Below are 27922 nucleotides of genomic sequence, written 5' to 3' on the forward strand. Positions count from 1 at the left end.
AAAAATGTTTTGTGGATCTTGTCTGTCGTTAACTTGTTAAAGGGGCACTTCACCAAAAAATAACTATGATTTATTATTTTACACATAATCTCACATACATCCAGAAACTCTAAACAGTTTTGCCCATAAATTAGTTTGAATATTGGCCGTCAGTGATGTCATTGGGACATTGAATCCTTGTGTTGTGTTAATTACAGCTCAATTAAATGATGATATTAAATGAAAATAGCAATACCTTATAGGGACTGCTGCCTTATCATTTCATTGAGATGTAATTAACACAACACAAGGATTCAATGTCCCTGATGAGATCACTGGTGGCCATATTCAAACTCATACCATTAAACCGTGACAGGTTTTGATTGAACAAGAAAACAACAGGACTCCTGTTACAGGAGTGCTGTTTGGAAATACTTTGTGTTTGAGGCAAATTAACAAGAAAAGGCAAAGGATATCTTACCAACAAACCCATATACAAGCAATGCTTTTACTAGCAAACCCTATACAAGCAATGCTATTGTAACCGTGAGATTTGAACCTGTGACCATAGGATCCACAGGCAGCCGCACTAACCAGCTGAGCTAAAGGGTCCGACCCTTAGCAGGTGCTGGTTGACTCATCCATAGTTTACATACATCCTCCCCCCGAGAAAGTGCTCGCACATTATTTCGCCCCCGCCCGCACTATCCCAGGGGTTAAGGCACTGAGATCCCACCCCCATTGCTACGTGAACCTGCTTCACAGATTACACAGGGAAGTGAGATCCCACCGCTGCCTCAATGTAACCGTGATATTTGAACCCGTGACCATAGGATCCACAGGCTGAGCTAAAGGGTCCGACCCCTTAGCAGGTGCTGGTTGCCTGTGACAGACTCATCCATAGTTTGCACTTTTACTAGCAAACCCATACAAGCAATGCTATTACTAGCAAACCCATATACAAGCAATGCTATTACTAGCAAACCCATATACAAGCAATGCTATTACTAGCAAACCCATATACAAGCAATGCTATTACTAGCAAGCCCATACAAGCACAAAAAACATTATGTATTTCTACTGAATTTCTAAGATTATTTAATTACAAAATGATACAATTAATATTTATCTTGGAGAAGCTGAGAAGTTCAGCCTGCAATGAAAACAACATACTTGCATCCTTCCCTAACCCTACCAGTAGTGATGCACCGATGTGAAAATTGTGGCCGATACCGATAATCGATATTAATATTGCTGTTCTGGCCGATACCGATATTTACCGATGTCGATATCTCTGTATAGAAAACACTTTTTTATGATAATCAAATAAAGCGCTATTTTCCAAAACGCATTTTCTTTTTACTTTTGTAACTTATTTTCAGAAATGAGTGATATTTTGAAACTATTTAAGGCCAAAAGATGTAAAAAAAAAATATATATATACACTTTGATCGCCATGGTTAAATTCATAATTTACCATCCCTAGCCAGCTCTATTTGTCTATGGAGAAGTTCCCCTTCTTTGCAGGGCTATAACTTTTTAAATTCTATTGCTAAATTGACATTATTATGGCCCATTCAATGTCCTATATCCATTGTTCAGGGTGTAGCAACGTTATACTTTTTCATTCACATATTCATACTAAAATATGGTCTAAAGTATAAGTATGTTTTTATCGTTTTCTGCAGCTTTCTCCAGAACTTGATTTATAGCCCCAAATGCATTATATTGATGATCAAATACAGTTTGGTAGCGATCGGTGCCAGATAAAAAATTTCAACTGGAGGTACTTCTAGAAGTTACTACGTATGATCTGATGATGACCGGATGGGCGGGGGGTCGTTTATAATTCCGTGGGCAACGTTATATCATTCACCTAGTGTGGGTCATATGATCATCAGAGCAGTTTATATGGAACACGTTAGAAAATAACGCTGGATCGTACCGTATCTTCCTCGCGCCGTTGGACGATCCGCTTGGAGTAGACAGTTTTCGATTATGGGATGTTGATCTAGATGAACCATTTCCAGGTTGTATAATACTATATACGTCCAAATAACGTTGTTTATTGAGTTAGGGCGAGCGATTGATTATCCAGTGTGTCGAGATGGAGTCCGGCTAACGATCGCGAGTGCCCGGACGAAATATGGATGAGCACTTCCTGTTTGGCGCGTCACTTCCTGTTGGCCGATCTGCCGATCGGCCACCAGATGGCGCTCTTGAACCGTTAGAGAGTTGAGTGGAGATCAGCAGTATATCTCAGGTCCCCGGAGGAGAAATATGATTTCGATCACAGATTTTTGAAATATTGATATCAAAGACGTGTTACGGCGTCTTCGGCAGAATGAGCATGGCGGGCAATGATGAGTTACGGCGTTTCCGGCGATTAAAGTGTTAATATCTTCATATCGGACCGATACCGATGTGTAAAAAAAACTGCCATATCGGCCGATATATCGTGCATCACTACCTACCAGCTGTATTTGAACAACAAAGTAGGATGAAAAATAATATGAAGCATAGGGCGTTTTCTTATTAGGAACGGTTGCTCCGTTCCGTTCCATCCCCGAGAGCGATAGCCCCCCCTCCCCACTCCCCCCGCTGGCCAGCTTCCACACTACAATCTCGTTTTGTTCCCGAAATGACCAACAGTGGCACGAGACGCGCACGCACACCGTTTGACAATGCTGCACAGGGACGCGGCAAGTAGGGGTGCGGCGGGGGCTGCAGCACCCCCTGCTGGCGGGGAGTGTAACTGCAACTGCAAGGTTGTTTTGGCTTTTATTCCATTGTAACCGAGGCTACTCAATGTCACAGAGCGGAGCGGCACTGCAGATTTACCCTACTCTTGGAATTCATTGCCAGATCCTCATAGGGGCGCTGTCTCGATAATGCAGTGTTATTAACAGCGTGTAGCCGACGCATGAACCGGTTGGGATTCGAATAGACGCGGCCTGGAAGCGTCAACGCTTAACTGGAAATCCGTTGGTAAATAGACGCAGCCTGAAATAGTTTTGGGACGCTGAATTCGCAGTAAAGGAATATATCTGCGGTTTCCCTGGCGTGAACAAGCCAGCAGAACTATCCGAGCCCCCGGGAGGGTGGTCGAAGACCTTTTGCATGTCGGCGATCATGTATGCGGTAGGGATGGGTACCGAATTCGGTTCTTTTGAGGTACCGAACCGAAACACGTCGGTACTACCGAGTATCGATTCAAGTGAGATACAGATATTTTTTTTTTTTTTTCTTTACTTTTTTCTTTTCATGTCAACGTTCACACGCACAATATATGCTTACCTAGGATTTGACTTGATTCAACAACAAAGCAGTTGGAGCAATGGCAAGCCGAAAACGGTCGAAATTGTAGTTATTTGAAGTTAGGATTATTTTTTTCACGACTGAGGTAGGTAAATACATTTTTTTTAGACTAAAGTACCGAAAAAGGTACCGTTGGGTACCGGTATCGATTCACAGGTACCGGTACTGTATCGGTTCAAATGTGAAAGGTACCCATCCCTAGTATGCGGGGAACGAATTGCAGAGGGAGGGCGCAACAGGTGGGGTAAGCTGGGCTGTGATGTGTGCATCAAAACGGTTACATTGTTTGTCTCGCACGCTCCGCAGAGCTGAGCGTGAGAGAGCGCAGAGTTGGGCAGCGGTCTCCTCTAGTGAACGAGAGTGTTGGTTTGTGGTAAACCTATGACGTTATTATTATATCACTTATCTCAGTACCCCCTCATAACACGTTTCAGACCCTGTTGAACTATCGCTCTAGCCTCTGACTCAATAGTATCCATCTGCAGAACGTCAGCACCAGCACTCTCAGGCCCCACCCACGCTGAATGTGATTTGACCAAAGCAGAGTATACACACAGACAGTGGAGCTGTTTGCAGATAGCGAGCATTTTGACGTGTTGTGTGGTGGCGATGTCTCGCAGACAATACAACTACAAGTATAATTATATAATATATATATTTTATTAAAAAAAAATTATATAAAAAGAATTATAATAATAATCAAAAACGATCGATATCTCAGCACCCCCACTTCCCGCGGACTTCCCGCGTCCCTGGTGCTGCATATGCGCTGCATATTTGCAAGTGCTCTCTTGACTGAGGATGACCAGTTCCGCAGGAATCTTTATTAAACATTCTGATATTGTCGCGGGTCTTTTGCAGTGGAGCTTGTGCCACTGTCAATAAATGTTAAAAGAAATGCTTTTGAAATGTAAAATAATAGACCTAAAATGCTGATAATAAATAATATTCAGCCTGTGGATTTCCTTTGTCCATAATGCACATCGTGCGCGACACCTGTTTGAGCTGCGGGATGAGGCGTGCTTGTTTCTGATGGAGAATGTGTCCCAGCTTGCTGCCCACCTCGCCGATCCCGGCTGGATATGCAGCGCATATGCAGTACTGTCAAACGGTGCGTGTGTGTGCCACTGTCGGTCGTTTCGGGAACGAAACGAGATTGTAGTGTGGAAGCTGGCCAGCGGGGGGAGGGGGGGCTATCGCTCTCGGGGACGGAATGGAGCAACCGTTCCTAATGAGAAAACGCCCTATGCTTCATATTAGTTTTCATCCTACTTTGTTGTTCAAATACAGCTGGTAGGGTTAGGGAAGGCTGCAATGTTCCGATACCATTTTTTCCTTCCCGATCTGATTCCGATACCTAAGCTTTGGGTATCGGCCGATACCGATACTGATCCGATACCAGTGCATACATTAAAAAAATAAAATAAAAAATATTATATAAATGCTACTTTTTTATTTTTTATTTTTACAGATACTGTTTTATATATACTGTTTTTTAGTAATAACTAGAAAGTAATGGTATTTATTCAACAACAGGTGATTGTATAGATTAGTATTAGTATCATTAATCAATGAGTATGGGGCTGCGGCACTGAAGATATACCCTACTCCAATGATCCGCACGGACGTTAGACGGTGTTGCACTCGCTACCCAGTCTGTAAGCTAGCAGAGGCTCTGGCTAGTAGTAACGTTCATGTTGTGATTTTCGATGCAAAATAAATATTCAACATTCTCTTTTGAGACTCCGCCTCAGACACTTATCCTTTGGCACTTGGAACTTGCTGTACTTTGCTTGCAGGTCTGCAGCCATTATTGCTGGATTATGAATAGCACCAACGTTAGCCAAGGTACCGTTATCAAGCTAAGCTAGCTGACCTAGCTCGTCTTCCCCGCATTGACATATGATAACGTTAGTCAGCTAACGCTAGTCAGTAGCTACTTGACTTAAATACGATTCACCGTGGGTGCATTATTGTTGATAGACGGACAGTGTCAGGTCCTGGAGAAAGGACAGGCGATCATCTGATTTGATGTAACGTTAAAGCGGATGTTGTTCCAACTAGCTAGCTTTTCAGCTAATGCTATCATAACACCAGCAAGCAAAACACATCCCGTCCGAGCTCCCCGTCACACGCTCTGTCGGGGACAATGGAATTTAAGAAAGTGTATCTGCTGTTAAAATGACAAACAGCATCACACTTTAAAACACGTTCATTTTATAATCCTCACTCTCAGCAGGAGATAAATGACGTCATGGGATCGGAGGCTAGAATTTACATGTACTCGCTGATACTGATACCAGCATTTTAGGCAGTATCGGCGGCATTTCCGATACTGGTATCGGTATCGGAACAACTCTAGCTGCAAGTATGTTGTTTTCATTGCAGTCTGAACTTCTCAGCTTCTCAAAGATAAATATTAATTGTATATTACATGTATGTATGTAATCTTTTTCTTCTAATGGCCTGTGGCCGGGGGGGTTGACGCACAAGTCGGCATAATCATAAATAAATGAATAGATCACGTAATAAAGTACATTTTGATGTGAAAAATAAGACAATTACAACACTTATCTTTTGCTGTTACTGTTACGTCGTCCTGTTAGTTAACCTAGCTAACTTATCAACTACAGTAACTGTTGCATTGCTTATTGTCCGGTTAGTTCAATATGAATGTTGTTAGCTCACCAATGAACTAGTTCCCACAACCACACTATTTCTCACACTATTTCTAACCACACTCGATAAGGTACATGCATGTATGACCTACAAACTCCACGGGTCTCCAGAGAACAGCCAGGCTACAAGGGATGTGTGAAGTAGCAAGCAGATGTGACCCAATGTGGTTTGACCTTAGTTTGACCTGGCATTACATGCTGGTTTTACAGCATAATTTAGGTGTATGGTGTCTAATTAGGGTATAACCATAATAACTCTAATTTGATACAAAATACAGTACGTCTTAGTGCTTTAGTGTACCAAAATGGGTCTCTAGATTAATTACAACATAATATAGGTGTATGGTGTCTAATTAGGGTATAACTGTGTGGGTTTAATAAATAACATATTATGATTTCATATTAGTTTTTGTCTAATTTGATACAAAGTATGGCTTATACGTCTTTTATGTCTATTAGTGTACCGCAAAATAAATTTTGACCAAAATATGGTTATATGGATACAATTTAGTAACTATCTTATATTAAAATCCCATTATAATAATGCTGAGGTTGTTATTTGCATGAATGAAAAGTGGCTGAACAAGATAGAAAACGTTTATTTTATTGAAATTGTTTCCCCATCGCCCCCCTTCTACTCCTTGACTGGTAATTTGTAGAAGCAAATTCCAGTGCATGGCGCTCATCGCAGATGGAGGTGACCGCTAATTTCCTACCATTGTCGATTAAAGTTGGTTTGTGAGACTGTACTTTTGCCATCCTCTGCCTCTTCGTGGCAGAGAGTTAGACGTCTTTGTATGGTTATGATTTAATGCATAGCCAATTGTCATGTCTTTGATTTTGCCCGGAGGGGAAAAAAAACACAAACATAATCCACATGTAGATTCATGGAATGGAGGTTAAGGAGGCAATAGGAAGCTTGTTTGTCTAACTTCACATGTTGTGCATTAGGAGTGGACAATGGTAATTGAAGCTGACTGCAGCAGACAGTTCTACTTATATCTGTGTGTGTGTGTGTGTGTGTGTGTGTGTGTGTGTGTGTGTGTGTGTGTGTGTGTGTGTGTGTGTGTGTGTGTGTGTGTGTGTGTGTGTGTGTGTGCGTGCGTGTGTGTGTGTGCGTGTGTGTGTGTGTGTGTGTGTGTGTGTGTGTCTGTGCCTCATGAGACTAGACTCATATATGGTTTGGCCCGCCTTGCTCCCCTCTCCTCTCAGTAACTGAATGCAGAAGAGAGTGGGTGTCATTTGTCGCCCTGTCCCTCCAGGGGGGGGGGGGGGGGGGGGGGGCGCTCTTTTTCTGACAGATTTCCCACAACTGCAAAAGGGACAACTGTGCCCCAGGACTTTTCCACTCTGTTCTCTTTCCTTGCTTTTGGAGTGAATTATTTATTTACTTTTGTCAGTGACCGAATACCGTGGTGTAATGTACCTCTTCTGATGCTAAGGCCAGCTTTTGGGTTTGATTCCGTAAAAAAATACACAATTGATGTTGATGCGAAAAAAAACTCAGAAGCTTTTTAATCTCTGAGCGAGCTTAGAAAATAGAGTAGACCCAGGAGAGAGTTGGAGTTCGCAGGGCGAAGAGAGGTCCGACCTCCAGATGCTACACGGAGTTCCAAGTGTGAGGTCCGAGACCTATTTTCTCTTTTCGATTGGTGAATGTAGCAAAAATCTGTCTTTGGGGAATTATTTGAGCCGTAGCGGTAGCTCTAGTCTATAATTCAGCCCTGACAGTGCGTTCCGCTTGGCTTTACAGATAATGCAGAGGCCCACTGTCAAGAGAGACTTATAGATTGCAGGTCAGCTGAACTTTTCTCTCTCTCTCTCTCTCTCTCTCTCTCTCTTCTCTCTCTCTCTCTCTCTCTCTCTCTCTCTCTCTCTCTCTCTCTCTCTCTCTCTCTCTCTCTCTCTCTCTCTCTCTCTCTCTCTCTCTCTCTCTCTCTCTCTCTCTTCGCTCTTCTCTCTTCCCTCTCCTGTAGTGGCAGAGGAGTTATTGATCCTGAACCTCATTCCCAGAGAACATCACTGAACTGTAACACCTTGTATAACTCCAGAGCAAGAGAAGGGAGGTTGACATATATAGTGGTCTTTGCCACAGTCGCTCTAGACTCAAACCACCACGGTAGTAGATACTCATTCAAGACAAGTTCTTTACCCACTAATCAGGCAATACTGCTGCCCTGGCATAATATGAGTTACAACGCATCGCGGCAGACCACACGGAAGTACTTAACAACACGTTACACAGCACATCATAAGGATTCACCGATACCGGTATCTGATAGCGAGCCGGCACACAGCTAAAACAGGGTACTGGAGAATTTCCCTGAAATCTGATCCCAAGAGCCATGTATAACATGTCAGAAATCAAAGTGGAGTGGGCGGTCAGGTGGCGTAACGGAGATTGCGTTCGTCACCAAACCCCGGAGCGGCTAGATTCGCCTGTTCGAATCCAGCTCACAGCCCCCGGGGTTGTCACCAGCTTGGCTGGCCGTTCACACTAATACAATTGGCAGTATTAGAGGGTGGGAGAAGCTGGCGGGGTGGGTCCGGGTCGTTGTAAACAGCGACTCCTACAGTTCGGTCGGGGCGCCTGCTAATCGCGGATAGGACTTGAGTGGGATAGTGTGATCCTTCCACACGCTACGCCCTCTCAATGAGAATCCGCGCTGCCAGGTGAAAAGAAGCGGTTGATTGGCTGGACGTGTGTTGGAGGAAGCACGTGATAGCCTCCACTCTCCCAGACCGACTGTGGGGGGTAAGTGTGCAGCGACCAGGAAGGGGATTGGGAATTGGCATAACGACTAACATTGGGATGGGAGAAAATCGGAGGAAAATGGAGGGGGGGGAATTAAAAAAAGAAAAAAAAATCAAAGTGGAAAAAATGCATGTATAACATGTCAGAAATCAAAGCGAAAAAAGCCATGTATAACATCAAATCAAATCAAATGAAATCTAATCAAATTAATTTGTAAAGTCCGTAATCACAAGTTACTGTCCCCATGGGGTGTTCTTTAAACAAGTCAAGAAGAAACATCACAATAAATCAAGAACAAAAAACCCACCATGAAATCCAAAATAAATGTAAAGTGTATAACAAAGCGAAAAAAGCAGTAGATGTACACGGCTGTACGCAGTGAGCCTCGTGGCTGCTGTTGACTCTTTCTGCCGACCTGCGTCTTTCATAGTCTCAGATAAGCAACGTTCCTTGTAGCACGGGGAAAACCATCTCAGGATAGCAACATCTTTGGAGGATTTATTTCCAACAGAACACCCCTCACCATCCCCTACTACCCAACCCCTCAGCGTGTATATTTTCCCCAATGGAGTTTCACTTCCGCGTTCGGTTTGCGCAATCTGATTGGCCACTGACATTATTTTCAGCGCCAATCGCGTTACTCCTAACAATCGCGCCAGCAGGCTGTTACCCTAACCCTAACCCTAACCTTAACCAACTAACCCTAACCCTAACCTTAACCCTAACCTTAACCAACAACCTTAACCAACTAACCCTAACCCTAACCCTAACCAACTTCGAAAGAGAGCGACTTCGAAAGAGTCGCCAAGCTTAACCAGTTTGTTAGGAGTAACGCGATTGGCGCTGAGAGAAACGTCAGTGGCCAATCAGATCGCGCAAACCGAACGTGGAAGTGAAACTCCGTTGGGGGAAATATACAGGCAACCCGTCATGACCCCCACCACCACCACCACCACTCTCACCTCCACCTTCTCCATCCACCTTGAAACACACATGACCAGCTGTACTCTCACCAGAAAACCTGGAGGGGGGGTTGGTGTTGGGCTGTAAAAATTAAGATGTTTCTTCTCATTTCACACTCTATGCTTGATCGCTAGGCCCCATTTGCTTCCCTCCACTGCCTGGTGTTGGTTTGGTTGAGGAACAGGGTGTTTTTGTAATGTGGCTCTTTCAGAAATATTTTTTGTCAATGTGGCTCCTGAGTTGGCCACGTCTGAGTACCACTGGCCTAGAGTATCCATCCATTAACACATTCCAGGCCAACCCCGAGATATCTCGGGTTAACTCGCCATGCGCTGGGCGCCAAGACCCGAGATATCTCGGGTTTTAATCGATATTTCTTTTATTAGCTATATCCATACATCTTTCATCCATCCAGCCTGACGTTATCATTGGGAATGGGTCTGAGCTTGCAAAGGGCAAATACCGCTGCCTAACGTCTCCCGGATGGTATTGCACATCATTGGAATCCCTCTGGCTGGGGCTGTGCATCGATCTAAGAAGTCCGGTCCAGGTTTTACTTCTCGGGCATGCAGTATCGTTATAACAGATGGACTGGGGACACTCGGAGCAGCATGGATGCTTCTGTTCGCGCATGATGACACATATAATATCGATAATCTAGCGTTTATTTGAAAACGATTCATAAATCAAGCGACAAATAATAATAATAATAATAATAATAATAATAATAATAATAACTTTATTTGTATAGCACTTTTCATACAGAGGTTGCAGTTCAAAGTGCTTCACAACAGTAAAAAATACAGATATGAGCAAGCATAGCAAGGTATGGTAAATCACAGTGTTTCACATTAGGATCTAATTAGGCTCTCTATTCAGTAATACAAATAATAAAATAGTTTAAAATGATTAAGTTTAAAAATAGTCTAAAAATTATAAAATAGAACGGACATACAACAACAGTAAAAAATACAGGCATAAGCGAGCATAAAAATATAAAATGTAAATAGCAAGGTTACAGTGAAAAGTGTGATAAGATTGTTCAAGCAGATGAAAATGGCCCAGTTAGGAGAATCAACCTTGGCACGATGTACCTAACTGGAATGGTAAACAACTTTGCTAGATTTAGGTCAAAAGTCATCTTCTCCTCACAACAGAGCATCACTCTAACATACATATGAATTTCATTGGACGTGTATGAAAGTAGGTAGGGTAAGAATATAGCTCTGTTTACAGTTTGATTCAGTAATACAAATAATAAAAATAGTTTAAAATGATTCAGTTTAAAAATAGTCATCAGTAAGAAGTAAAAAGTGTGATACCGACACATGAATTTGATAGGCAGTGTATAAAAGTAGGCAGGGTAAGAATAGTGCAGGTAAGTACAATTTGTGTCAGGATATCCCTGATGTTTCTATAATAATATTTCCCCTTGCCACTAGGTGGTAGCAGATATCTATCTTCAGATATTTGCCTGCATTACCCCACAGTGAAATGCCTGAGCAAAGAGATAGGTTTTAAGCTGTCTTTTAAAGATGTCTAGCGAGTTGGCTTCTCTGATGTTTTGGGGTAGTTTGTTCCACAGTTTTGGGGCATAGTTGATAAAGGCTGCATTACCGATACTCTTTTGACTGTTTCTGGGAGCCTCTAGTAGTCCAGCAGCTGATGATCGCAGTGTTCTTGCTGGTGTGTAATTTATTAGAGTGTTGGCGATGTAGCTAGGTCCCTGTCCATTTAGAACTTTGTATGTAAGGAGAAGGACCTTAAAGTCAATTCTAAATGTTACAGGAAGCCAGTGTAAAGCAGCTAAGACTGGACTAATGTGCTCTCTCCTTTTGGTTCTAGTTAGCAGTCGGGCTGCAGAGTTTTGGATTAGCTGAAGCCTCTCTGTGGTTTTCTTAGGGAGACCTGTGAAAAGTGCATTACAGTAGTCTAACCGGCTAGATATGAATGCATGAATTAGCTTCTCAGCATCGTTCTGATTAATAAATGGTCGTACTTTTGCTATATTTCTGAGATGGAAGAACGATGTTTTCGTCACTTTGCTAATATGAGAATTGAAGTTCAGTTCTGAATCTATGATAACCCCGAGACTAGTGACCTCAGATTTGATCCAAGGGGTTAGTCCTCCCAGGTTCTTTATTAATGTTTCTTTTTTAGTTTTGGGGCCGATAATTAGAATTTCAGTTTTGTTCTCGTTTAGTTTCAGGAAGTTCTTACTCATCCATTTATTTATTGCCAGTAAGCAGTCTGTAATGGAGCTAATCGCTGTATCATTTGGTTCAGCAGATATGTACAGTTGTGTATCATCCGCATAGCTATGGAAATCTACATTATGTTCTCTGATGATATCACCCAGCGGTAACATGTAAAGGGAGAAGAGTAAAGGACCTAAGCAACTCCCTTGTGCAACTCAATGGCACGATTTCTAACTAAATACATTGAAGCTCGATTTGCTGGAGTTTATTGAGATGAGACAGAACATAGAAATATATTCATCACGGTATAAAACGGAAATTATTATTATTATTATCTGTTCTGTGCATGTTGACTGGAAGCAACTCACTGACGATCAACGTGTTATTTAGATCTATTGCTAGTATATTTGATATATTTTAAGCACTCGCAAGTAAGTCCTATCCTACATTGGATAAAGCACTGGCGCTGAAGGGCCATCAGCGCCCTCTGCTGTTGGCCCCCAATGAGTTAAGCTTAGCCTATAAGTGGTGGTATTATGGGTTGGTGTGTTTGTACGTGTTTCAATGGGGCAGGGATGTACTGTATGTGGGGGTCAATCTGGGTCTGTTATAGGAACGCCACCTCATCTCCCTCACCCCGTCCCGACTCGGATCCGTGAAACCGCCACAGTCCAGGGGAGAGAAGGGGGGAGACGAACTAACGCACCCACTAACAGAATGGCCCGCTAATTAAAAAATCCCATAAACATCTCTCGTCGCCATCTGTTATGGGAAATATTAAAGGACAAAACGATGAGCCGTTTTATAAATCATTCTGAGTCATTATTAATAATAGAAAACAGTTTATTTCACCGTGGCCACAATGAAAGGACAGTTTACAGACAGATACATCATGTTCACACACTAGCGTCTGGCCATAAAGTGACCAGGAGGTCTGGGCAGAACATAGTTTATACACACTTGCAAGACGTAACATTAGAACAGATATGATGATGAAAGTAAATAAAAATGGTTCCCAGTTACGGGAAGCAGGGAACAAAATTAACTTTTTGACTTACCAGCCATTTGGCTGGTAGATTTTAAAAACTACCAGCCAGGCAGATTTTTTACCAGCCAAAAATTAAAAATAGCTTTTTAGTATATCGCCATGTGTTATTATTACTATATAATACTCTCATATGCTATTTTCAATTAATATCATAAACAACATAAGGAATATTAGCATAATTTTGAGTGGACTGAAGGAATGAGTCAGCGTTAATAGTTTTAAATGCAAATAATTTATTGAAACATAGAAGTGGGGTCGGGGACACACACACTGTTTCAACTCACCACCCCCGCATCATATTGTAGTCTAGTCTGTCTTCAAACTTCCACTCCTCTCGAAACCTTTTTATATTTGAATATCAACATTATCTGTGCATCCTCAGTAATCCTCAGTTTACTACAATATACTCCTCTCCTGAGTCCTGACTAGTGACTTCATCGTCTTTCCAAACGCACGCACACACACAGAGAAAGGGAGAGTGACCCCCCCCCCCCCCATTTCCCTTTCCCCAGTCCACACTGTCTGCTGTTCTCTATGGCTCTGCCGCTGATCAGGATTAGCTTGTTAGCTTACGCTAACATAACGTTCATTTCGGGCGATGTGGGCATAAAGGAATGGCGACGATGCAATGCATGTTAGATGCATTTGACCCGTTGTGAGAAGAAGAAAAAACCACACTTATTTCGGCTCGCAAAATAGGCGCACTGCTGTGTAGCTCTGCTCTCAGGGAACAAACTTAACTTTTTGACTTACCAGCCATTTGGCTGGTAGATTTTAAAAACGACCAGCCAGGCAGATTTTTTACCAGCCATTGGCGGTTGGCTGGTACTTATTTTGTTCCCTGACGGGAAGTAATAATAACCTTGCTTTGGCTGGCTGGGGAGATGTTGGTACCTTGGAGTCTCTTAAAGAGACACACACATTACACTAGTTGGTCACACTGAAACAGTCAAGCTGTAAAATGATAAAATGATATCTCAACACAGATCTAATGACATGATAATATTTTCCACGACAGGTCAAAGAAGCATTTTGCACTTAAGTAAAACTTGTGTTATTGATTATATAATTGTCGTTTTGCATATTTGGCATTGAGGTCATCAAAAAGTCACTGAAAGTAACCAGATTACATTACTTTAATATTGTGATACTTAGAGTAGGTTACTGAATAAATGTTTACAACAACAGGTCATTTGTAATTGTAACATAATACATTTATAAAGTAACCCTACCAACTCTGGTGGTTTGTATCATTCAGTTGCTTTACTTGGATAATAGACATAAGCCCTGTTTCGACCCAAACTACCCTGAACTTTTTGTCCCAGGGACTACGTTTCAAGGAAATAAAAGATGTGTTCAGCCCATTGTTGTCTGCGTTTCCACCGCAGTCGAAAGATCAGTGAAGATTAAGTAAATTTGTCTGCTGACGTATGAAATAGGTCTCCAGTGTCTCACTAGAACACGGAAGGACAATTTTCTCTGATCAGATCTTCGTGATCATGGTTAAATGAACAGACCAATGTTCTCTGCATGCTCTTCTGCCATTATTGGTCCTCGCATTGAACAGGACCACGGATGCACAATGCACTGGCAACTCCTACCAGTCCAGATGACTTGTGGGTCTTTGTAGACTTTGGAGTGAAAATCACTCTCTCTACACCTGAGTTGGGTTCCAAACTCTATCATCATTGCCATGCGGTTGTTGAATTATTGCCTTTTTTCCAACTTCAGGAATATTCATCTCGGGCATTTTATTTTCAATCCGCTATGAAATGAAAGTGAAGCAGGTGTTAGTCTTATCCTATTTTATCCCTATCAATGCTGCATTTTAGAAATACTTCACCTACAATATAATCACAACCCTGCTTAGCTTACATAATGTTGTTGTAACGAAGATATTTGCTAGAAAAAGAAACACTTTTTTGCAGAATCTTTTGATAAGCAGATGATTATTGGCAAAATGTACGTTAAATGTCTTGTTAAACTTAAGACCATTCTGACAGCACAATATTGATGTAACTAAAAGATTTTGGGGGAAAAATTTCAATGAACAAGATAAAATGCTGCTAGTACTCGACCAATCACAATGTTCAGCACTGCAAACAACACACCCAGAGTTCCTACACTTTGGAAAAGTCCTACCTCCAGAGCAGGGGCTTTTTTGGTGGTATTGTAACCAACATACCCCTGTGCAGGGGTTCCCAATAGCCGGCCTGCGGGCCACATCAGGCCTGTGAGGCATTTTCATTTGGCCCGGCTAAGTTCTATTAATCAAACGTGGAAAAAAACCTTTAAACAAACGAGTGTTGTGCTTCTTGATACAACGGCATGCAAATTTCTCGATTCTGATTGGCTGAAACAGTCCATTTACACGTATGTATCTGTCACAATCCACGCTCCTGGTCCCAGGACCCGCCCACAACCGAAAAACAAGATGGCGGACAATAATCTTTAACAAATGGATATGTTGATAGCGTCATAACGACTAAATATAAAGCGATTCTGTCACGGCGAATGTCTTAGTCCTTTAAACAATGTTGGATGATGTAATTGATGGGTCATGAGTCATTGTAGAACAAAAGAAAAATCGCGGATTGATTGATTGATTATTTGCAATTTTCTTTAAAAAAATGTCTTTCTTCCCCCTGACTGCAGAGCTCACTCTCACACTGTCTGGCACACCCACCCACCCACCCACCCACACACACACACACACACACACACACACACACACACACACACACACACACACACACACACACACACACACACACACATACATACACATACACATTCACACACACACACACACACACACACACACACACACACACACACACACACACACACACACACACACACACACACACACTCCTGTCTGCAACGGCGGAGGAGAGTCAGACTGAGAGAGAGCTGGGTGTTGCGCTGTTTTAAGTGAGCATGGCCTATTGAATTGATTGATTGGTTGATTGCTAATTTTATTACTGTACGCCTGGTTTCCAACTGGTTAAGTTTAGGCCCTATAAAGTAGGTTTAAAAAAATAAATAAAAAAATAGGGTGAAGAATTTTTTTTTCCTATAGGGCAAAGAAAACGTTTTAATTTGTTTTGCCTATTTTCTATAGAAGCATCTAAGAATGAAGTTCTATAGAAAGTAGGTCTGCATACCCTTAACAATTGTGTGTATTGAGCCGTACTGTATTGTACCCATTCTGCATCTGGTAATAAAATGTTCAATCAATCATTCCAATAACACACAGTTGGATGTGTTAGTTTGTTGGATCCGTTGGATGCACTTCCGAGCTGCTTCCACATGGAGGCAACTTCTCTCAATCATTCCAATAACACACAGTTGGATGTGTTAGTTGGTTGGATCCGTTGGATGCACTTCCGAGCTGCTTCCACATGGAGGCAACTTGTCTTTTTTGTTGTTGTGGGAACTACTTTTTCTGGCGGATGGTTTTTTCAATAAATCTTCGATTAATGTGTGTTTATTGTATAGCAATAAGGTTGGATGAATGTGGCAGTTGTATAAAAGCATTACACCACTTGCAGTCGTGATTTGTGAACAATAAACCATGCCTAGGGGGGCCTAACGACCACCCCTAGGCATGGTTTATTGTTCACAAACCACTCCTGCGCGTGATGTAATGCTTAACTACGGAAGCCGAGAATGGACAATAAAAAAATTTATTTCATGAAAGTCTAGGCAAGTGTTAAAGTGTTTCCAGCAGTAGGCTATACAGTAATTGCGCAAATTCATGTAACAAAAAAAAATAAAATGGTTATTGAATGTTACATTTGTACTTGCATTTCATGCAACTGAAATGACAAGCTGTTCAAAATTAATTATGTTCTTCTCACATAGCCTATGTCTGCATTTTGAATGAGGAAGGGGTGAGGGGGTAGACCTGCCAAGTCATTTGAATCCTAGAAAGTGAATGAATGAATGAAAAAGTTTATTTCTTGGACATGTTATTTTTCTTATTTCTTCAAACAACTCACAGTGTCTTGATCCGTCAGACCAAACAATCTTAACAAAAAAAAAAAAAAAATCCTTAAAGGAAAAAATTAAAAAAATAACAAAGAAAAAAAACAGGATTTATAAACAAAAGAGCAATGTGTTTGGTTAGCAGACATGTCCAAAAAAAGGAATCCTAGAAAGTGGACCGGGCAGAAAATGTATTGGGAACTCCTGCCCTAGTGTATGCACAGGGGTTTTATGATGCCTATGTTTGTCTTTATTTGAGATATACTGGGAATTAACTGAACTGTGACCATGGACTCTTTGGCGCCCATCTTGTGACATATTTATTCTTCGGTGCCATCGTCAGCCTGATGACAGCTTATTGGAAGTGTCTCTTTTGTGTGTGTGTCTGAATGCCACCCACCCCCTCAACTGGCGTCGCCCGTTTTGATAGCAGGCAGCCAGGCACTCACTTGTTGTCTCTGTCTGAGTTCAGCATACTGTGAAAGAAGTCCTTCGCTTATTCTTTACCTTGTAGGATTACCGTATTATGTCTTAATATATATTATGTATATATTGAAGACCTCCTCATCTCCCAATATGTCCTAACTATTCATTGAATTGTGCCTTCGGTTATTTTTGTATTGCCAAATAAATTACATCATTTGAGTCCTGGGACTGTTATTGTTTATTCCCTGCTACATCTCATTTTGCAGTTAGTCATGCACGGCTGTACACAGTGAGCCTCGTGGCTGCTGTGGATTCTTTCTGCCGACCTGCGTCTTTCATAGTCTCAGATAAGCAACGTTCCTTCCTTGTAGCACGGGGAAAACCATCTCAGGATAGCAACAGCTTTGGAGGATTTATTTCCAACAGAACACCCCTCACCATCCCCTACTACCCAACCCGTCATGACCCCCACCACCACCACCACCACCCCCACCACCACTCTCACCTCCACCTTCTCCATCCACCTTGAAACACACATGACCATCTGTACTCTCACCAGAAAACCTGGAGGGGGGGGATTGGTGTTGGGCTGTGAAAATTAAGATGTTTCTTCTCATTTCACACTCTATGCTTGATCGCTAGGCCCCATTTGCTTCCCTCCACTGGCTCTGATGAAAGCCATGAACAGGACAAAAAGGGCCCCTCCATCACAACACAGTTTGTTTGGGGTCTATTTTAGCCTGACCTGAACCCTGCCCCCACACCACCAGCACCCTCCCTCGTGCCTCCCCCCCTGTCTCTCATTAGCAGCACACCCCTGCCTCTCTTCATAGTCACTTCATTTAAGTCGGACGGTGCAGCGCTCCGGGCTCGGAACAAGAGGACGTCACACTCTGTCCCCTCATGTTAAATTGCCGCACAGCCTCCCCTGGTACAGAGCGTCACTCTTCAAGCAGGAGGTGGCAAAGGTCAACGGCTGCTCATGACCCTGGACGACTGGCACTGTCAGACACAAGTGGGCCAACCAGCAGGTTTATCCTTCAAGAATGTCTCTCCGCTGCTCCGTCAAGGGCACTCGACATGCCGGTCTGGCAATGCACAGACTGTGGAATTTTACAGATGCAATCTCTGTGATTAGAATGACTAAGAATTATTAACAATTTATTTAAGAACTAATAACAACAACAACAACAACAACAACAACAACAACAACAACAACAACAACAACAACAACAACAACAACAACACTAACAACAATCAATCAATACGACTACAACTGCTAGTAATAATTATAATAATAACAATAATAATAATAAATAATAATAACAATATGAATAACAATAACAACCATAATTATACTACTAATTATAATAATAATAATAATAATAATAATAATAATAATAATTATTATTATTATTATTATCTGTTGCAATTTGTGATGCAAGAGTTGGCTCTGAACCCACTGCACACACAGTTTTAGGTTAAAGATAAGAAATAAATGTTATGGATGGGGTGATTTTGGGTTGTATTAGTGACATAGGCTTGTATTGGTTACATAATCACCAAAAGTACATATTTTAAAGTATATTGCTTCGATAATGCATCCTGCAAGAAATGTCACACCTAAGGAAACATGCTCATAGTATGTTGAATAATATGTGATAATAATAATAATATGCTGACCTGGATGTGAGTTTAAAGGCTTTGAAGGCGGGCAAAGGACATTATGTAGCAGCCAGAGACAATGACAGGCTCTTTTAGAGTTAGGCCAGACAGACTCTTGGGAGCCTACGTTTTGAGAGATAACAGGTGGAGAGACATTTCTAAGAGCTCCTGCAACATCTGTTCTCCTGTAACAGAAATATAAGCAATGCTTTGATGAAGGATAAGAAGTTTATATTTCCAATGATACCCAACATATGCTTACTAGAGAGAGGCTCTGTGATGGTTCTCAACTTTAAAATTTTTTTTTTGTAAAAAAAACTGAGGGACGTCGTTCGGGAGGCAGGCAGGCATTTACAGAATGATGAGGAAAAAGTCATGCTTTTTATCTCCCTGTTTCAGGCTATTTCACTTGATTAATGATCATAGGAGGTTGTTTAGACTTCAAATGTTAATTATTTCACAAGTAAAGTGCATTAATCCATAGATTAGAAACACAATGATGTATTTGTATATCTTTTTGCGACCCCCCCAAACTCATCTTGCAACCCCCTTGTACCCTCTTGGATCCTCTAACGGATCCCAAAGTCATGAATAAAGGGGGTTCTGTGTATGAGCTTAGAACTTGGTAAGACTTGAAGGTATGTGGTGGACATTCAGGCATTCAGCTACGCACTTGACCTTTTCTTCAGCATTTAGTCGAGGCTTATTCGCAACCACACAGAGTTACTGTTAAATTATTTCTTTACTGATAGAATTTCCAGTAGTATAGCTTACCGATTTTAGAATAGTTTAATGTGGATGAACAGTTTACCGTATGTTGTATATTAACATTCAGTATTAGATTGGATAATTTGGTCTTGTCCACACTGTGTTGACTCCTACACCTAGTTACCTGTCGCATGCACCTGAACCTGGGAAGCAACATAATATACTATAATTCTAAGAACCATTTGGTAACATTTTAGCTATCAGTTTGTAATAATGTGTATAATGCAGCTATTTACAGTTCATTTTTATTTATTTATTTTTATTGTTGATTGGTTGTGGAAATATGAATGAAAATGATTTTCAGCTTCATTGTGTATCAACTTCATTGTGATGGGCATTCCTTACCGCTGCCAGCTAGAGAAAAAGACTAGTCTTAATGCTATGTTGTGGGGTCACACGTCCATGCAACACAACAATGTGCATCAAACACACAGCTCTGAAATGATCTGTAATGTAATCTAATTTTGAATTTAAATGTCCTTATTTACATATGTATAAACCAAGGGATACCAACGGTTATACATTATTATACATTAAAATGCTATTCTTCACGATGCAATTATTTTACTCATTATGTCTGTTTTAAAGTCCCTGAGATTCAGTGAAAGGAGGTCTTACGGTATTATTGTTGTTGTTGTTATTTTGTGTAAAGTCACCTCTGGTTTAATTTCAATGGTTTTTCATAAAATATGTGCAAATTGGGGTTGTATGTGGATCACTGTCTCCTCTCTGTGGTACCAGGCGGGGGGATTTGGATTGGCTTTGGAAGTGGGACGGGTGGGTGTGTGCGGGTGAATAAAAAGCCAACCCCTGTGAATAACTAGCAGTAATTAATTGGGACATGGGAATTAAGAACAAAAGCTGTTCTAATTAGTCGGAGAATGTTTGATAGAACGCCGGTCTGTAACAAGCGGGGGTGACTTTCCTCTCCCAAACCCCGTCAGAACTCTTGTCAGAAGACTCACTAAGTGGGAACTCACTAATCTGGGAAATTGTGTCAGCTGTGAAGTGAAGAGTGAAGGGGGGAGGGGGGGAGGGAGAGAGGAGAGAGAGAGAGAGAGAGAGAGAGAGAGAGAGAGAGAGAGAGAGAGAGAGAGAGAGGTTATGAGTTGTACGAGGTGCGGCTGGTGCGAAGTGTCCCTGGGGGTTAAGAACAGGGTTTTTCCTGCTAAAACACTGAGGTCAAGGTCATGACTCAACTCTGTGGTTAGAATCCGAGGTTACCAGTTTGATCTCAAGCCAAGTAGGAAAACTACTGAGGTTTCAGCTGGAGCCTTTGTTCAAATAATACTGTGTACATGATGTGGATTTTTAAAGGGGAAAATGAAAGACTAGGGACTAACATTTGTTCTTTGATTTCTTTCTTTATGTGATTACCGTAATAGCGTAATATCATTATGGCAATTTTATTGGAGCATGACTTCGATTACGGGAAATCCAACCCCATAGCAGCTTTCACCGTAACAGTTAACGTAATTAACCAATTACATATGCATATGCTCAAGTTTCAAGTTTGTTTATTAACAGGTTCAGCGCCAGAGGTCACTGTGGGCGTATGGCTGTTGTGTGCCAGCGCTTTGTTCAATGGGGATAAATGCCGGTGTTTGCGGTGCTAAAACTATATTAAATATTATAGCTATGGATCTAATAACATAGTTGATTGTCAGTGAGTTTCTTCCGGTCAACATGCAAAAAACAGATAATTTTTTCATCCATACATTTCCGTTTTATACCGTGGTGAATATGATTATAGTTTTAGAGTGATTCTGTGTAATCCCAGGAAATGCTGCCACAGAGTTTTACTGCATTTCATTATAAATCGTGCCATTCATCGCCTGGATCAATAATCACTCTGAAATCAACGCTAGATTATCGGTATTATGGTTCATCATGCATGCATGAAAGGGTGGGGGGGAGGTCGTTTCTCTATGCTTCGATCGCCACCAACGGAATACGCTACACAGTACATTACAGACACACGCTCCGATCGCGGGGAAATAATTATCGGATCAACGCAAGATTGATAACATATAGTCCTTACCTTATCTATGATGTACTGCAAAAAGAATAATCCAATTATCTGATCGCCATTCCAAATACTGATCGTGATCTTGTTTCCAACGTTATCCAGCATTGAACAAGAATGGGGGGGGGGGGGGTGACCCTCGTCGATGCCATCCCTATAACCGCTTGTCTTGCCGGAGTATTTAGACCCCGCCTGCACGCCGCAGCTCGGCCCAGACAACAAGCCACATCGTTTCAAATGGAGTGCAATAGCGGCCGCAAGGCGTTAGGCGGCGGTATTGGACGTTTGCGATCTCAGAGCCATTCCCAATGATAACATCAGGCTGGATGGATGAATTATGAATGGGAATAGCGAATAAAAGAAATAATGAAAACCCGACTTTTCTCGGGTTTGGTGCTCAAGCGATGGCGAGTTAACCCCGAAATATGTCGGGTCTGGTGTCCAATGTGTTAATTGTCACAATAAAATACACATACTTTACGGTGAAATGCTTGGTTCTGTATGAGCCCCTGAGAGTGTGTTTCATACAGTAAAAAAAAAAGTAAGTAAAAAAGTAAGTAAAGAGGAATATACAATATACATATATACAATATACAATACATTATACAATCTAAAGTACAACCTAGATGCAATCTAAGTACAGTGAGTAAACAGTGAGGTACAATGCAGAAAATGAGGTACCAAACGTTAAGGTAAGGTGCAAATGCAAATGAGGCTACGGATGTATCTTTAGAGGGGGGACAACAAGCGGGACACACTGTCTCATAAAAGCCTCGCTCCCCCCTGGTTTAATGTCACTCCTCCTGTTTCTATGAAAGGCATTACAGCATAGCTTCCTGCTGTGTCTGAAGCCAGAGGACAGGAGAGGACATGTCTAAATCACAGCGTCGCCTCATACCTGTACTTTCCTCTGGATGAATCATGCATCCTGGAAGCAGTGGCTTCCCACAATATCCAGGTCGGCGGCGGTGCAGGCCACGTGCAATGTGTGATGCCTGCTAATGCCAACCGCTGTGGCTGTGGCTGTGTGTGCATGTGTGTGCAATGTGTGTGCAGTGTGTGTGTGTGTGTGTGGCGGGGGGGGGGGGGGGGGGCTTATTCCACCCTCACCATACACTGGCCTGCAATCTCAAACCGCAGATATCTCTACTGTGATGACTAGGAAAATACATCATCATGCCACAATATATATTGCAAACGTGACAGTATGCGTCACTGAGATGTGAAAAATATGGAAAGAAAGAAGACAATAGAACATGGATTGTGATGTCAGCACTCAGCATGTTCATTATTTCTTAACGACACCTCTAATCATACAAGCGAAGCTGTCCTGAGAGTGTCAGGCTCAGCGAAACCTTCTTATTTTGGTTCATTGCCTTTTATGGCGAAATCTTTAGGCTATAACATATTAAGAGAACATTGTGTTTACGATTTCACAAGAAATGGAAATATAGGGGTAATGGCATTGTTTTACATATTTTATTCCTTTCAAATCAAATCAAATCTATTTCAGTCATAAATTCATGTTCCATTCATGGTGCGGTAGATTGAATAGCCATTGATTCAGGGGCTGTGGTTACCATGGTCGCCTTAAATGGCATGTGTAGTAAAACGCATCATAGCCTGAGATGTCATGTTATTGTATTGACTTGCGTTGCCTGACTGATTATTTCCCTCTGTGTCCTTGGCCAACAGTGGGAAGAGGTGAGTGGCTATGATGAAAACATGAACACCATCCGCACCTACCAGGTCTGCAACGTGTTCGACAACAACCAGAACAACTGGGTCCGTACCAAGTACATCCGGCGCCGCGGTGCGCAGCGGATCCACGTGGAGATGAAGTTCTCCGTGAGGGACTGCAGTAGCATCCCCAATGTCCCCGGCTCCTGCAAGGAGACGTTTAACCTGTATTATTACGAATCAGACTCGGACACCGCCACCAGGACCTCCCCGGCCTGGATGGAAAACCCGTGGATCAAGGTGGACACCATCGCGGCCGACGAGAGCTTCTCCCAGGTGGACCTGGGCGGCCGCGTGATGAAGATCAACACGGAGGTGCGGAGCTTCGGCCCTGTGTCGCGCAACGGCTTCTACCTGGCCTTCCAGGACTATGGCGGTTGCATGTCGCTCATCGCCGTGCGCGTCTTCTACAGGAAGTGCCCCCGCATCATCACCAACGGGGCGCTGTTCCAGGAGACGCTGTCCGGGGCGGAGAGCACGTCCCTGGTGGCGGCGAGGGGCGTGTGCATACCCAACGCAGAGGAGGTGGACGTGCCCATTAAGCTGTACTGCAACGGGGACGGAGAGTGGATGGTGCCCATCGGGCGGTGCATGTGCAAGGCTGGGAACGAGGCTGTGGAAAATGGCACCGTGTGCAGAGGTAAGACCTGTGCTTTTTTTTTAATTATCACACCTATGTTTCCATTGACTCTGTTGAGCCCCGTGAGTCAGCCAGCTCGGCCCTCGCGACGGACAGATCCAAACATGGAAAACACACAATCCATATGTGGAGACTTATGCCTGTCGGTGCACACCCCACCGTAAGCCAACGCAGGGATCGGTTTATTCCCAGCGAACTGACAATATAAGCTGAAGCTGCTGATATATGGCGCGCATGTTGAACACGATTACGGGATGCACACAGATTCAACATTTATATAGGTTTGGAACCATCACCGCATTTCCACATGAATGGCCATCTCTCTTCTTCTTTTTTATATTTTCCACTAAGGACACATCATTTCACGTGGCACGTCTGACTGGGGTTTGAACTGAACAATATATTGCTTTTCCTTTGACGGGTGTGACTGTTGAACATGTCTAGTTCATTTCATCTGAGCTGTCATAAAAGTATGGGGGAGTGTCTGATCACAGGTGTTTGGACTCCATTCACAGGGCTCTGTCATAACTCTGTCCTTCACAACGTTATTTATTACTTTCCATACCCTGCACCATGTACGGAATATGAACATTTTCTCTCAATGAAAAAAACATTAAAACATAATTATTTATTATTAAAAGCACAACTTTGCCTCAAGGGGTACAATGTTAATACGTGTAGGATGTGTGAATATATTATGTTTAATCATTTACCCATGGATTTTTTTCTCATTTGATATTCTGGTGCAGGGGGAAAAGGCAATAAAGAGTTGTCGGCCTCCTCTGGCAGAAGAACTATTAACTCTTCAGTGTTTCCCCTAGGATTTTTTTCAGAAACTGCTAGTGTTGTCGCGGGGTGCGTGTCACGGATATGTGGTGTCAACCAGAGCATGTGAGCGGAGCAGCGCGGACGAGAAATCCGCTCTTCGCTCTAGACGGCTTGTTCCGCTCCGCTAATCGCTCATGTTGATCCCGCCGCCACGCCGTTCAGCGCTCCGCCCCGCTCACCTTCATTTACGAATCAAGCGCTCCCCGCTCCACAACGCTCCACAGCTCGCTCTGCAGAATATTTTTTTTGGAGCATGATGTAAATTAGCTTGATTTGACCAAACTACAACAGTCTACACCCCCTGGGCCCCTTAACAATTATTTGTATTGAGCCGTATTGTAATTGTACCCATTCTGCAATGTTAAATAACGTAATATCCATTCAACTAGCTCTACTAAGCGATGGTAGCTAGCCTAGCCACAATGCTATGGTCGCTGCCATTCACGTTAGCATGTAAGCTAACAACAACAACAATGGCGGAATATACTTTGGCGGAATATACTTTAGCAGGATGTGAGTGACGATTCACCCTTCTCATTGGTTGAAAATGGCCTTCATGTTTGTACATCGCCACCTGTTGCTTTGGCATTGTACTACATGTATATTATATCAGTGTTAAACCACTGTGAGCGGCCCGGAGCGGATTGGAGCGGAGGTGAACTCTCGCTCCGGAAGTCACGCCGACTAGGGATGGGTACCGAATTCGGTACTTTTGAGGTACCGAACCGAAACACGTCGGTACTACCGAGTATCGAATCAAGTGAGAAACCGGATTTTTTTTTTTTTTTTAATAGTTTTTTTTCTTTTCATGTCAACGTTCACACGCACAATATATGCTTACCTAGGATTTGACTTGATTCAACAACAAAGCAGTCGGAGCAATGGCAAGCCGAAAACTGTCGAAATTGTAGTTATTTGAAGTTTGGATATTTTTTTTGCGACTGAGGTAGGTAAATAAAATTTCTTGAGACTAAAGTACCGAAAAAAGGTACCGTTGGGTACCGGTATCGATTCACAGGTACCGGTACCGGTATCGGTTCAAATGTGAAAGGTACCCATCCCTAGCGCCGACCCATTTTAAAACCCACTCTGTCGCTCACGTCAAAACCGCCCGCTCCGCTCCCCGCTCCGCTCCCCGCTCCGCTCCCCGCGCCACGCCGCTCACATGCCCTGGTGTCAACAATGTCGTCATAGACGCGTGCAGTAAGGCGGTTGTTTTATCGGTGCATTTCTCTACACTGAAACATTGCACATAAATTAGGTAAATAAATATTTATTTACAACACAATTATACATACAGTAGTGACAACACACATACACTATTTACAATAGGCTACAGGGAGGCACATACAACACTCATAACTATTTACAACCAGTGTCAGAGCAAGCGCACTCAAGTTGAATTTATTAACTCACCTTAACTAGGGCCCTATTAAATCAGTTTTTTATCTTTTCTAGGGCTGTCAGTTAATCGCGTTATGAAAATTAACTCAAAATGTATTTATAAAATAAAAAATAAAAGATTATTATTATTATTATTTTTTTCATCTCATTCATTCCATTAAAACGTAGAATAAACATTTACAGACTTTTATTTTAAATGGCAATTTGCATGTTCTTGGTATCTGAATCTATGGATCTCAGGGAATGTATTCCCAGTGTCAGAAATACTGTCTGTTACTAGGCTTGAGTAAATTGTAATGAACCAAATGAGAATATCAATTCAATTATTTTCTTACTGTGAATAACACCATGCTAAAATTGACCAGACCTGACAAATCTAAGCAAATGAATAAAGGGAAGATGATTAAACAGAAGGTTTTGTAGATACAGTACTGAATTCTGCCATCCGGACATGCAATTTGAAATATGATTATAGAATATAAAATATCAGGCCTAAAATGGATATGCGATTAAAATGTGATTAATTAGATTAATTAATTACAAATCCTGTGTTGGATTATGTAATTGGTTTGTCATGACAAACCAATAAAAAATCGCGAATTAACCGGTGGCTACAACAACACATAGTAACTACATGCATCATTGTTTACAATGAACTGTGGGGCTAATCGAAAGGACTGGACACGGACGCGTTAAACTAACCTAAAGTTAGTTGTTCACCAACAATCTACAGACACAAACAAACACAGAACCGGACTGTTATATAAAATTAATTGATTGCTGTTTAACGCGTCCGTGTCCAGTCCTTTCGATTAGCCCCACAGTTCATTGTAAACAATGATGCATGTAGTTACTGTGTGTTGTTGTAGCCACCGGTTAATTCACGATTTTTTATTGGTTTGTCATGACAAACCAATTACATAATCCAACATATGTGTAAAGGCACAACATATTCCAGTTAAGGGTATATTTTTTTAATGATTCGTTACGGCATAATCAATACTTCCATTTGTATAAATTGCGTTAAGCGGAGCTTAGTATTGCTTCTGGCTGAGGAGCGCGTCGCGGCTCATGCGCATGCGCGCGCTCGGCCAATCAGAGCAACGCGGAAGGGCAAGTTGGCTGCCGAAAGTATTCACGCTGCCTGTCTACCCACAAGAGACAGGAGCAGTATGAGGGCACAAATACACTAATAACTACACGCATACACTAATAAAAAGCAAATAAAAAGCAAAGGGAGAACTGTGGTGTCAGGCAATAACTATATATAATTAATATACAATAAAGTGTATTAAAATATGCTATATGTGCAAAACCGCGGCAGTAAAATACGATAAAAAGATGGCTGTCGCTAGATTTCTTTCTCTCTGTCATCTCGCTACAAGATGCGCTTCATCCCAAAACTACCGGCGCACTGCCAGCGTTTTTCAGCTGGAAATGTGAGCTAGGTGGACGCATGCCCTAACGCAGTATCTTTTACATTCCAGAGCTGTTCT

The 27922-nt window shown here is 42.1% G+C and overlaps 1 protein-coding gene across 2 annotated transcripts in view; it reads left to right on the forward strand.

The window, feature by feature from the left end:
* ephb2b (eph receptor B2b) overlaps window positions 1-27922 on the forward strand; it is a 237268-nt gene that overhangs the window by 118315 nt on the left and 91031 nt on the right. For both annotated transcript variants that reach the window (XM_084317592.1, XM_084317593.1), the window contains exon 3: window positions 23510-24194. In XM_084317592.1, the coding sequence (XP_084173718.1) occupies window positions 23510-24194 (685 nt within the window). The remainder of the gene's footprint in view (window positions 1-23509; window positions 24195-27922) is intronic.

This window comes from Notolepis coatsorum, assembly GCF_963971535.1.
Source record: "Notolepis coatsorum genome assembly, chromosome: 6".
NCBI lineage: Eukaryota > Metazoa > Chordata > Actinopteri > Aulopiformes > Paralepididae > Notolepis > Notolepis coatsorum.